This window comes from Poecilia reticulata, chromosome 3 (genome assembly GCF_904066995.2).
Source record: "Poecilia reticulata chromosome 3, P_reticulata-male-v2, whole genome shotgun sequence".
Lineage (NCBI taxonomy): Eukaryota > Metazoa > Chordata > Actinopteri > Cyprinodontiformes > Poeciliidae > Poecilia > Poecilia reticulata.
The window spans coordinates 35919145-35932434 of NC_088832.1; the positions used below are offsets into that span (position 1 = coordinate 35919145).

A 13290-nucleotide genomic window follows, 5' to 3' on the forward strand; every position below is an offset into this window, starting at 1 on the left:
TGAGTGGGCGGGTCAGCCTCCTCTTCCTCCTCCCTGTGTGCGTGTAGGAGGAGGGAGGTGTGTGTGTGTGTGTGTGTGTGTGTGTGTGTGTGTGTGTGTGTGTGTGTGTGTGGACCCGGCTGCCGGCCTCCCTCCGCTTCTCCTCTCCGCTCGGTGTGTATATAAAGCTCAGCGGGATGCCAGCGCCCTGAGCTCCGGGATGAAGATGCTGCTGTTCGGTCTGCTGCTGCTGCTGCTCCCGGCCGGAGCCGACCTGTCCGGGTCAGCCGCTCCGCTCCGGGGGCCGGTCCACGCCTCTCCCTCCGCCCCGCCGCGGCTCCTCCTCCCGCAGCCCGCACCGGAGCGCGGGGCTCCCGGCGTCGCCTCGGCCCGGTCTGCGGAGTCCGGCGGCGGGCAGGAGGAACCGGCGGCGGCGGAGCATCCCCACCACGGCGGCGGGTACCGGGTGGTCCAGTGGGAGTGGAGCTACGTCCAGACGCCCTACGTCATCGCCATCTGGCTGCTGGTGGCCAGCGTGGCCAAGATCCGTAAGTCCGCCGCCGTGCGTGTGCGTGAGAGGTCTCAGACTGGACCGGAACTGGTTTTACTGGAAGTCTGACCAGAATCACAGGGGGCGCAATCACATCGCGAGGGGTCCGGGTCAAAAAGATGGGGGCACCTGCAACCCCCCCGTTTATTAATGGATCATTTATTTATTTATTGGCTGATCAGATGAAGCAGAACTGGACCAGAACCTTTAACTGGATCCTGAATCTCAGGATGCAGACAGCTGGACATCAAGGAAAACCTTCAGATTTTAAAGTTTATAAAGCTAAGAATTAAGTTTACTTAACTGAAACCACGATGTTAAAGTTTGAGGAGTGAAGGACAAACTGGCCCCACAATGTTCACTCATTTATTTCAGATTAACGACTAAAAAGGCAATAAAATGAAATAAATTCCAATAAATGTTTTAAACATGCTGTTTTTAAACACATCATTTAAATTATAATTCATTATTAAGTTGATTTCTGCTCATCTGGTTGGTCAACCAGGTTAAAACGAAACAAAGATCCTTTAATTTGACTGGAATATGAATAATCTGGTTAAATTCTCTGGGTTTCTGGGTGATGAGTTGATATTTATTGATAATAGGTTTTATTGATTAATATTCAATCTGCTTCAGATTGTTTCCTGACTTTAGCTCAGATTTTCTGCAGGTGGAGCTGGTGATGCTTCATCATCATCATCATCATCAGGTAGAGCAGCAACAGGTGTTTTACAGGAAGTTTGCTTTTCTTTATGACCGTCAGACCAGAGGCCCCTCCTCTCTCCTCCCACCTGGAGAAGCTTCAGCGTGAAGGTTAGCAGCAGAGGAAGAGGAGGAAGAGGAGGAAGAGGAGGAGCTAAGCAGGCAGATATAAATCTTGATGAAGATTCAAACTAAAAACTGCCCTGTGCAGAATTTTTCTGATGATTCTGTAAAAAAAACCATGAGCTGAAAAAACAAAAACAGTTTGAAAAAAAGCTTCAGCTGCAGGAAGAGTCACACACACACACACACACACACACACACACACACACACACACACACACACACACACACACACACACACACACACACACACACACACATGCACACACACACACACACACACACACACACACACACACACACACACACACACACACACACACACCTGGAGCTCCTGGTGGATCTGAAGGAGGAAGGAAACATCAAAGTGTTTCTGTTTCCTCCAGGATTCCCAGTCGCTCTGTAATCTGATTTCTGCTGCAGCTCCTTCATCCTCCACTGCTTCCTGTGATCCATCATCACTGCGTCTGAGCCGAGCAGCGAAGCCGCCATGTTGACGTGAGGTCACTGATCAGCAGGAAGTGATCACACCTGGTTTTTACACCTGACTGTCTTCATGTTTCTGACTTAAACAGCAGCTAACCTTCACGGTGCAGACTGAGCTTCTGAGCAAAACAAGACTTGATTCTTTTTCTGTTTTTCTGCAGATCCAGTAACTTTCACAATAACAGCTCATTTTGCACAAATGTGTTTGTTTTTATTTCTGCAATGCTGAATCAGCTAATCACTATTTTATTGCATTTATGTGTCAATAATCATAATTGATCGATTCCATCAGGATTCCTGTAGCTTCATCAGAACCGAATGTGAGATTAAATCAGAGAATTCACTCCAGAGATTTAACGTTTTCCAGTCCAGACCTTCAAATCTTCTCAGGTTGTTAGAAATAAACCAGAAGAGACAAAATATTTCTGTCAGTTTCTGTTTCATGTCTGACTGTAAACCACTAAACCTGCTGCCTGCTAGCAGGTTAGCATCCGGTGCTGGGTCATCCCTCATGAGTCAAAGGTTAAAGTTCAGTATCTGAAAGTGAAACAGGTCAGATGCTGGATGATCCGATCCCGTCCCGTAGGGGACAGACGTCCCTGCAGGACATCCGTCTCCCTGAGAGGAAATGTGAGGCCTTGGGCTTCATGTGGGTTTATGTGCAGCACAGAGGGACAAATGGACGGATGGAGGGACGGGGACAGACAGAGGGACAGGCTGCAGTCCGCTGAGACTCCCTCGCAGCAGATGGACAGTGAGGACAGAAACACTGAAGACATTCAGCTGCTCCACAGGAATCCAACAGTCTGCTGCCTTAAATCACTCGCAGTCTGCAGATCCATCCGCCTCCTAAAGTAGTCCCAGAAAATCTGCCCTGCCCTGGACCCACGGGGCGTCTGGAGGGCGACAGAGGACAGAGGACAGAGGACGGGACTCTAACAGGAAGCAGAACACAACGCTCCACACCGCTAAACATGAAAACTTCCCAGAATTCCAGAGGAAAAGCAGCAGCACTTGTTGCAGCGACTGGGACTAGTTTTAGCGGAAGGATACAGGCTGGGAGGCTGCAGCTCTGATTGGACTGACTCTCTGTCTCTCACACACACACACACACACACACACACACACACACACACACACACACACACACACACACACACACACACACACACACACACAACCTGATGTCCTCCCTGCACCTGAGCAGCTCAGCCAATCAGGGACGGACTGGAGTGACTCATCACCTCCAGCTCTCTGTCAGCCAATCAGAGACAGAGGTACGGCCTCATCAGCCAATCAGAAGAGACAATAGTTTCAGCAGATCAGACTGATGGATCAGTCAACTTTGACATTCAGCATAAAAAGCAAATACGCCCTGCAGAGCATCACTCCTCCTCCTCCGTGCTGCACAGCTGGTCTGCTGGTTCTGGTTCCCTCCATCCTGGTCCAGTGTCTCCGTCTGTCCAGAGGACTTGTCTCTGCTGACCTCAGTTTGACAACCATCTTGTTTGTAGAGAGAAGAGGCTTTCAGTGTGTCATGACCTTTAACCTTTAGCAGCTAACTCTGGCTGAGTCGTAGCCGGATCTGGGCTGATCCATTTCCTGCGTTTTGTTCTTTTGCATTAATTTCACTAAAAACTATTATTAATAAAAACTGTGATCAAAGCGGAAATGAGGAATTTCTGCCCCAATAAATCGTGATACTCGCTCTGAGCCGATTCCTCATCGGCATCGTCTGGTTTAATAACTTCATATTTTAATCCTGAGCCTGCAGACGAACCTCCTGGCGCCACGTTGGGTCCCTAACAGGAAGTACCGCTGGTTCTGGAGCCATCTGATTGGCTGGCAGGTGTTAGCTTAGCGCTACACTGCCCCCTATGGGTCGGCATGTTTCAACAACGCTCAGGGCGGATCGGCTCTGTGGATGGAAACTTCTGGACTGATCAGAGAGAAACACGACATGAGACAGAGGCGTATAAAGTCAGGCTACATGCTGAGGACACCTGAGGGTCAGGCTCTGACGTCTGACCTCTGAATCTAAAGCAACGTCTGAGATGGTGTCCTCCTGGGTCGAAGATGACCTTTGACCCTTGCTAGGGTGACAGTAGCTGCTGCTGTGATTCCGCCTGGCGTTTTGTTTCATCTCACCAGTTGGCTGCAGACACCAGGTGGCGCTGCGGCAGTAACCCGTTCTCCTGCCTCCCTGCAGTGTTCCACCTGTCGCAGCGCTTCACCACCGTGGTCCCAGAGAGCTGCATGCTGATCCTGCTGGGTCTGGTTCTGGGCGGCGTGGTTCTCATCGCCAGTAAGAGGCAGCTGTACCAGCTGGACCCCGCCCTCTTCTTCCTCTTCCTGCTGCCCACCATCGTCGGCGACGCCGGATACTTCATGCCCGCGCGCCTCTTCTTCGACAACCTGGGCGCCATCCTCACCTACGCTGTGGTGGGAACGCTGTGGAACGCCTTTTGCACCGGATTCTGCCTCTACGCCGCCAAGCTGCTGGGGGTCATAGGTCAGTGATGGGGACAGAGGCCGGACCGTGCTGCTGACTCCTCAACAGCAGACTGGAGCTGGACAGGAGTCCAGCCGGTAGAGAGGTTTCCAGAAGACAGGAAACTGTCTAATCGTCCGTCCCTTTAACTAGTGACCTGTCCCTTTAACTTGTGACTGTCCCTTTAACTAGTGACTGTCCCTTTAAAAACTGACTGTCCCTTTAAATAGTGACTGTCCCTTTAAATAGTGACTGTCCCTTTAACTTGTGACTGTCCATTTAAATAGTGACCCGTCCCTTTAAAAACTGACTGTCCCTTTAAATAGTGACCAGTCCCTTTAACTTGTGACTGTCCCTTTAAATAGTGACTGTCCCTTTAAATAGTGACCCGTCCCTTTAACTAGTGACTGTCCCTTTAAATAGTGACTGTCCCTTTAACTTGTGACTGTCCCTTTAAATAGTGACTGTCCCTTTAACTAGTGACCCGTCCCTTTAACTAGTGACTGTCCCTTTAACTTGTGACTGTCCCTTTAAATAGTGACTGTCCCTTTAACTAGTGACTGTCCCTTTAACTAGTGACTGTCCCTTTAACTTGTGACTGTCCATTTAAATAGTGACTGTCCCTTTAAATAGTGACTGTCCCTTTAACTTGTGACTGTCCCTTTAAATAGTGACTGTCCCTTTAAATAGTGACCCGTCCCTTTAACTAGTGACTGTCCCTTTAACTAGTGACTGTCCCTTTAAATAGTGACTGTCCCTTTAACTAGTGACTGTTCATTTAAATAGTGATTGTCCCTTTAACTTGTGACTGTTCATTTAAATAGTGACTGTCCCTTTAACTAGTGACTGTTCATTTAAATAGTGACTGTCCCTTTAAAAACTGACTGTCCCTTTAAATATTGACCCGTCCCTTTAACTAGTGACCCATCCCTTTAACTAGTGACTGTCCATTTAACTAGTGACTGTCCCTTTAACTAGTGACTGTCTCTTTAAATAGTGACTGTCCCTTTAAATAGTGACTGTCCCTTTAACTAGTGACTGTCCCTTTAAAAACTGACTGTCCCTTTAAATATTGACCCGTCCCTTTAAATAGTGACCCATCCCTTTAACTAGTGACTGTCCATTTAACTAGTGACTGTCCCTTTAACTAGTGACTGTCTCTTTAAATAGTGACTGTCCCTTTAAATAGTGACTCGTCCCTTTAAAGTGGTCCGTCCCTTTAACTAGTGACTGTCCCTTTAACTAGTGACTGTCTCTTTAAATAGTGACTGTCCCTTTAAATAGTGACTGTCCCTTTAACTTGTGACTGTCTCTTTAATTTGTCACCCGTCCCTTTAAATAGTGACCCATCCCTTTAACTAATGACCCTTCCCTTTAACTAGTAACCCTTCCCTTTAACTAATGATCCATCCCTTTAACTAGTGACTGTCCCTTTAAGTAGTGACTGCAGCAGGAGGTGGTGATGTCAGAGTGACTCCCCCCTCAGTGATCTGATGCCTGCTGTGATGTCACCATGTGTGGACCAATCAGCTGCGGCGGTGTGTCTCTGCAGATGAGCGCGTTCAGGCCGACCTGATGGACTTCCTGCTGTTCGGCGCTCTGATCTCCGCCGTTGACCCGGTGGCGGTTCTGGCCGTGTTCGAGGAGGTCCATGTCAACGAGATGCTTTTCATCATCGTGTTCGGAGAGTCGCTGCTGAATGACGCCGTCACCGTGGTGAGATTTCCATCGTCTGCATGTGAAATCAAACCAATAGATTATTGAATCAATCCTGTAATTATTCAGTAATCTATCGATCGATTAGAGACTCTAAACAGCAGAAATGAAACCAAAACCAGAGGCGGTTTCTGATATGGGCAACCACCCAGAGCGGCATCTTGTGGTGCACCAGCACCGCCCCTCCCTGCAACTCCAACCCGCTGCACCCCCATCTGGACCCCACTCTGCTCCTTCAGACTAGCCAGCAGCAACTAGCAATCAGCTGCTGAGCTCATTATAGCAGCTGCTGGTAAAACATGAAGGGGTTAATAGAGGAGCCATGTTGGGACGACTTCCTGGAGGCGGAGCTTCAGGAAGAGCAGGAGCTTCTTAAAGAGACAGAGGCCCAATTTCAAGGTGTTAAATCAGGAAGTCAGATTTATTTTAAGCCATATTTTATATGTAGTGTTTTACAGCAGCTCGATGTGAGATAGTAAATGATTATGTTATAAAATGGAACTCTGTGCCTGGAAATCACATGATACCGGCCCTTTAAATGTATTTTTAATATTTTATAGTAAAAAAGCTTCAGTGATAAAACGTCAACATAATATTCCCATTTTTATTCCAATTAATCATCAGAATAATCGATGCCCAGCATGACGGGATGGAAACAGCAAAGCTGCAGCAGTTGCTGCAGCAGTTGCTGCAGCAGGCAGCAGCCTCAGCTGCAGACGCTCTCAGCTTCCTAGCATGAAGCAGCGTCTGATCGTTGATGCTGAGGTTCCTCCACCTGCAGCCCAGATCTAGAGCAGTTAGATCTGGGTCAGCAGGATATGACGCTGTGGATGAATCAGCACAAATCTCACCTGCCAGGTGTGATGCTGCGTTTCCATGGTAACAGATAAGCCTGTGGAGGCCTGCTGCAGCGGGCGGCGTGAAGCTGAACTTTGCTCCGCCGCTGCGGCTCCAGGAGGAGGACACGTGTTGTCCAGAAGCGGCAGCTGGACGGACGCCGGCGCTGGACGCTGGACGCTGGGAGCAGATTAGAGCTAATCCTCCACAGCACTCAGATTATTAGCTAATCCCACTGAGGTGGAAAAACCCCAGCAGGCCTGGGAGAACTGGAGCTGTGACCTCTGACCTCGCCGGGGAAGGGCTCACCTCTACCACACCTGGAGGTTCAGAGGTGTCCAACATGAGGCGTGGGGGCCGTCTGCGGCCCTCTGAACGGTCTCTTTTGGCCCCAGTCTGTTTTAGTAACGATTCAGATGCAAAATTTAAAGATGAAGTTTTCCCAAACTAATAAATGAAAGTAAAATATCAATATTTTATTGACCATGTTTCTCTTCTAATTTTGAGGTAAATGGACTCAGGAAGTTCTGACGCGACCCGGAGACAGCAGATGGAAACTTTTTGCCATTTTTAGGATCAGATTTGCATGACTAGTTTATGTCATAAATATGAAATCTTTGCTTTGATTATTTCATGTTTAAGATATTATTTAATCTCCATGGCAACCATTCAGCTGCTAAACGCCCCACCTTCAAGGAGCAGCTCCTCCCCCTCTCCGCTCCTTCAGACTAGCCAGCAGCAATTAGCAATCAGCTGCTGAGCTCATTATAGGAGCTGCTGCTCAGAGCAACGCTGGTAAAAACATTAAAGAGTTAATAGAGCAGCCATGTTGGGACGACTTCTTGGAGGCGGAGCTTCAGGAAGAGACAGAGGCCCAATTTCAAGACATTAAATCAGGAAGTCAAATTTATTTTAAGTCATATTTGATATTTTTATAATAACTGAGGGAAACATAGTTACTGATTGTGTTATAAAATGGAACTACTGTCTGAGAAACACGATACGTCCCTTTAACTTTTAGCTTCTTCATTTATTTTTGTGCTGAGAAAAATTCACAATAATATTATTGCATAATTTTATTTTTGCGTTTGACTGGAGAGAATAAACTCATTTTGGTCCTCAGTGGTAAAAGTTTTCCCTCTGGTCTGGAGGTTCTGGATGCTCCTGTGGTCCGGCTCCTGGAGGACCCGGTCTGGTTCTGGTTCTGGTGACCCAGTCCCTGACGTGTCTCTCTCCGTGTCTCCTGCAGGTCCTCTATAAGGTCTACATCTCCTTCGTGGAGGTCGGCCCGCAGAACGTCCAGACGGCCGACTACTTCAAGGGAGTGGGTGAGTCTTCAGGTGGAGAGCTCGACAGCCTCTGCTGACCTCTGACCTCTGCTGACCTCCACAGCCTCCTTCCTCATCGTCAGCGTCGGGGGGACTCTGGTGGGTCTGGTCTTTGCCGTCATCCTCGGCTTCATCACCCGCTTCACCAAGAAGGTCCGCATCATCGAGCCGCTCTTCGTCTTCCTGCTGGTCTACCTGGCCTACCTGACCGCCGAGCTCTTCTCGCTGTCCGCCATCTTGTCGTGAGTCCCGCCTCTCGATTCGACCCGCCTCAGCCCGCAGCCGTGTCACCGCCATGTCTTCCTCCGCAGGATGACCTTCTGCGGCATCGGGGCCAACAAGTACGTAGAGGCCAACATCTCGCAGAAGTCCCGGACCACGGTGAAGTACACGATGAAGACGCTGGCCAGCATCGCTGAGACCATCATCTTCATCTTCCTGGGCATCTCTGCGGTGGACAAGTCCAAGTGGGCCTGGGACACGGGCCTGGTGTCCTGCACCCTGGTCTTCATCCTGCTCTTCAGGGCTATGGGTCAGTTCCTCTGGTTCTGGTTCAGGTTCTAACTCTGACATTATTCACATTAGCTATCCACAGAAGGCGCAGATCAGCGCCATCTACTGGCCAACATGGGTACAGCAGCCATTAAAGGGCCGGTATCATGTGATTTCCAGGCACATCGTTCCATTTTATATCAGTTACTATCTCACCTTCAGCTGTTATAAAAACACTATATATGAAATATGACTCAAAAGAAGTTTAGCTTACTGATTTAACGTCTTGAAATTGGGCCTCTGTCTCTTTAAGAAGCTCCTGCTCTTCCTGAAGCTCCGCCTCCAGGAAGTCATTCCAACATGGCTCCTCTATTAACCCTTTAATGTTTTTACCAGCGTTGCTCTGAGCAGCAGCGCCTGAAATGAGCTCAGCAGCTGTTTGCTAATTGCTGCAGGCTAGTCTGAAGGAGCTGAGAGGGGGAGGAGCTGCGCCTCGAAGGCGGGGCTAAGCCCACCCAGGCGTTTACCAGCTGAATGATTGCCATGGAGATTGAAGGGTTTCTCAAACACGAAAGAATCAAAGCAACACAGCAGGAAAAACATTAGAGATCAGAAAGTTTTATTTTACATAAAACTGGCCCTTTAAAAACAGCAATTAACAATAAAAACTTAATTTAAATTATTTATCTTTAATTGATTCTCACAAATAATCTCATAATTTAATATTTTAAAAAGTGAGCCCGACCTCACATTTAAAGTATTAATCCAGCTAAATTAATTCTACATAATCAAAAACAAACCACACTAATTACTAAAGATTTATTAAAGTAAAAGCAACACATGATAAACAAAAAATCTCAACATTTTTAGAGAACATGACTGAAGCAAATTAAAGTTTATCTAAGGTTTTGGTCTCTCGGTTCAGAGGATTTTAATCTAAATAAATCTGAAGTAGGAACCTTTTGTGTCTCCCCAGAACAGCAGCAGGAAGCATTTAACTGACGGACCCAGGAAAAGAACCAGGAGCAGCAAATTACCACTTTATATCTTGTAAAATAAGAATGTTTCTTATCTTAGTGAGATAAAGGAGACGTTTCACTGAAACCAGAATATGTTGTTGTTTAAACCAGAAAACAATTAAACAGCAACGTGTTTGAGTCGAGTCTGAGCAGCGGTCACTCAGCAGGCGGATGCCACACAAATCCAACTGTTTCATGGCAGACTGGACACTTCCTGAAAACTCTGCTCTGAGCCTCTTCCATGAAAACTAGATACATGCGACAAAACTTACGATTCAGATGGAAACGCCTCCAGCAGGCGGTCAGGTTTGGTTCTGACATGATCAGAGAAAAGAGTCTTGCTGGTTTTGCATGTTTGTTTCTGGTGCAGCTAGCTACTGGGAGAGGAGTCATGCTTAGGGCCTGATCAGCCAATCAGAAGCAGACTCAGGCTGCAGCCAACCAATAGGAGAAAAGGAATCTCCAGGAGTTGATTCCAGATCAGTGGTGATCAAAACATCCCAGACTTTAAGGAACCTTTCTGAGAGTCAAGTGACATACAGAACCTCTGAAAGGTCCGGTCCGGTTGGGTCCGGTCCAGTTGGGTCCGGTCCGGTTGGGTCCGGTCCGGTTGGGTCCGGTCCGGTTGTTTCCAGTCCGGTCCGGTTGGGTCCGGTCCAGTTGGGTCCGGTCCGGTTGGGTCCGGTCCGGTTGTTTCCAGCCTCTGAGACATGACGGTTCTCCTGTCTCTGGGCCTCAGGTGTGGTTGGACAGACCTGGGTTCTGAACCGGTTCCGGCTCGTCCCGCTGGATAAGATCGACCAAGTGGTGATGTCGTACGGCGGCCTGCGGGGGGCGGTGGCGTTCGCGCTGGTGGTGCTGCTGGACGCAGAGCAAGTCAGAGCCAAGGATTACTTTGTTGCCACGACGATCGTAGTTGTCTTCTTCACCGTCATGTTCCAGGTAGGAGCGACTTGAACCGGACCGGTCCTGGTTCTGAGCGGGTTCCTGAGTGAGCAACCGCTGCTTCTGGTTCTGATTCCTGTTCTGGTTCTGGTTCTGGTCCAGGGTCTGACCATCAAGCCTTTGGTGAAGTGGCTGAAGGTTCCTCGCTCCACCAACAGGAAGCCCACCATCAACGAGGAGATCCACGAGCGGGTGATGATGATGATGATGACTCTTCTTCTTCTGCTCATCATCAACGTGACGTGTGTGTGTGTGTGTGTGTGTGTGTGTGTGTGTGTGTGTGTGTGTGTGTGTGTGTGTCTCCAGGCCTTTGACCACATCCTGACTGCGGTGGAGGACATCGCAGGACTCCAGGGTTATCACCACTGGAGAGACAAGTGAGTCCTACCAACATGTCCTCCGTCAGCGCAGCGTTTCCCAGCATGCTTCACTGCCCCTCCCCCTCCAGGTGGGAGCAGTTCGATAAGAACTACCTGAGCAAGATGCTGCTCAGGAAGTCGGTGTACAGGAAGAGCGAGCTCTGGGAGGCGTACCAGAAGATCAACATCCGGGACGCCATCAGCGTCATCGACCAGGTAGGAGGACCGGATCGGGTCCAGACGGGTTCTGGTTCTGAAACAGGAAGGAGTTCCGCAGACAAGAGGCTCCAGGTTCTGGTTCTGATCCACAATCCATGGTTGAGGTTGGAGCCGTAGATCCAGAACTTCTCCACCTCAGTCCGGAGGAAATGTTGTGCTGATCCTTTCCTGGTTTGATGGGTCACCGGAACCAGAACCAGCTCCAGTTTTCTCACCAAGCAGAACTTTACTCAGTTCTGGTTCTGGTACCGGATAGCAGACCGCCTGAGTCGACCCAGAACCAGAACTGGAGTCAGCAGGCGACAGGATTAAATATCATCTCTGGGGAAACGGAGGAAGCATGTCGACCTTCAGGCAGGTCCAGGAAACCCAGCAGAACCAGAACCAGGTCAGGCTTTAATTTGGACCGGGCTTTATTTATGGAGCAGAAACCCAGCAGAACCAGAACCAGGTCAGGCTTTAATTTGGACCGGGCTTTATTTATGGAGCAGAAACCCAGCAGGAAGCAGATTAATGGAGGCGGCAGAGATTTCTGCAACCTCAGCAAAATCTGTTTACCACGAAGGGGCTCTATTCTATTCTATTCTATTCTATTCTATTCTATTCTATTCTATTTTCTTTCACTCTGTTCTTTCCTATTTGTTTTATTCTTAAATTTTTTCTATTTTGTTTTATTTTATTGTTTTTCTTCATCTTTATTTTATTCTGTTGTTTTGTCTGTATTGTATTTTCTTTAATGTCTAAATAATTTTATTTGATTTTAATCTTTTCCATTCTGTGTCTTTTCATCAAACTCCGTGTTGCTTCAGTGCAGCATTGCTCTGCTGTCTGAACTTTTTTCTTCCTCCTAACTTTCCTTCTTTCTGGTTCTGGTCATCAGGTGTTTCTGGACCCAGAGTTTGGTTCTGAGTAAACTGCTCCGGCAGAACCTGTGCTGGTTCTGCTGGTTGAGTTGCTCTTCCAGGCTGGGCCACCAGGGGGCGCTGCAGGCTGACTGTTGAGGACAGACGGTCTTGTTCTGAGTCCGTCAGCTGCGGATCTCTGACCTCTGACCTCTGTGTGCAGGGTGGGAACGTCCTGACCTCGGCCAGGCTGTCGCTGCCCTCCATGGCCAGCAGAGCCTCCTTCCCTGAAGTCACCAACGTCACCAACTACCTGTGAGTCCCATGACCTCTGATGACCTCTCATGACCTCTGATGACCTCTGAAGGGGCTGCTCAGCAGGAAACATCTTGTTTTTACACATTCTTCCTGTTTAAATCAACTTCATGGAAGTTCTGATCCAACAACAGATCCAAAGAAGAAGAAATAAAACATTAGATTTTATTTCTAAACCGAGTCCTGCTGACCTGTTGCTGACCAGTGGTTGACGTGTTGCTGACCAGTGGTTGACGTGTTGCTGACGTGTTGCTGACCTGTGGTTGACGTGTTGCTGACCTGTTGCTGACCTGTGGTTGACGTGTTGCTGACCTGTGGTTGACGTGTTGCTGACCAGTGGTTGACGTGTTGCTGACATGTTGCTGACCAGTGGTTGACGTGTTGCTGACCAGTGGTTGACGTGTTGCTGACCAGTGGTTGACGTGTTGCTGACCAGTGGTTGACGTGTTGCTGACGTGTTGCTGACCAGTGGTTGACGTGTTGCTGACCAGTGGTTGATGTGTTGCTGACCAGTGGTTGACGTGTTGCTGACCAGTGGTTGACGTGTTGCTGACGTGTTGCTGACCAGTGGTTGACGTGTTGCTGACGTGTTGCTGACCAGTGGTTGACGTGTTGCTGACGTGTTGCTGACATGTTGCTGACCAGTGGTTGACGTGTTGCTGACCTGTGGTTGACGTGTTGCTGACCAGTGGTTGACGTGTTGCTGACCAGTGGTTGATGTGTTGCTGACCAGTGGTTGACGTGTTGCTGACCAGTGGTTGACGTGTTGCTGACGTGTTGCTGACCAGTGGTTGACGTGTTGCTGACGTGTTGCTGACCAGTGGTTGACGTGTTGCTGACGTGTTGCTGACATGTTGCTGACCAGTGGTTGACGTGTTGCTGACCTG

At 48.7% G+C, this 13290-nt stretch overlaps 1 protein-coding gene across 1 annotated transcript in view; it reads left to right on the forward strand.

The window, feature by feature from the left end:
* Window positions 1-40: 40 nt before the first annotated feature.
* The window catches only part of slc9a5 (solute carrier family 9 member A5), a 19913-nt gene continuing 6663 nt past the window's right edge, over window positions 41-13290 (forward strand). Inside the window, exons 1-11 of the mRNA XM_081605690.1 lie at window positions 41-527; window positions 4050-4352; window positions 5884-6047; window positions 8134-8212; window positions 8277-8454; window positions 8524-8744; window positions 10463-10665; window positions 10771-10860; window positions 10975-11045; window positions 11117-11243; window positions 12312-12403. Of these exons, the coding sequence (XP_081461816.1) occupies window positions 200-527; window positions 4050-4352; window positions 5884-6047; window positions 8134-8212; window positions 8277-8454; window positions 8524-8744; window positions 10463-10665; window positions 10771-10860; window positions 10975-11045; window positions 11117-11243; window positions 12312-12403 (1856 nt within the window). The 5' untranslated portion in view covers window positions 41-199. The remainder of the gene's footprint in view (window positions 528-4049; window positions 4353-5883; window positions 6048-8133; window positions 8213-8276; window positions 8455-8523; window positions 8745-10462; window positions 10666-10770; window positions 10861-10974; window positions 11046-11116; window positions 11244-12311; window positions 12404-13290) is intronic.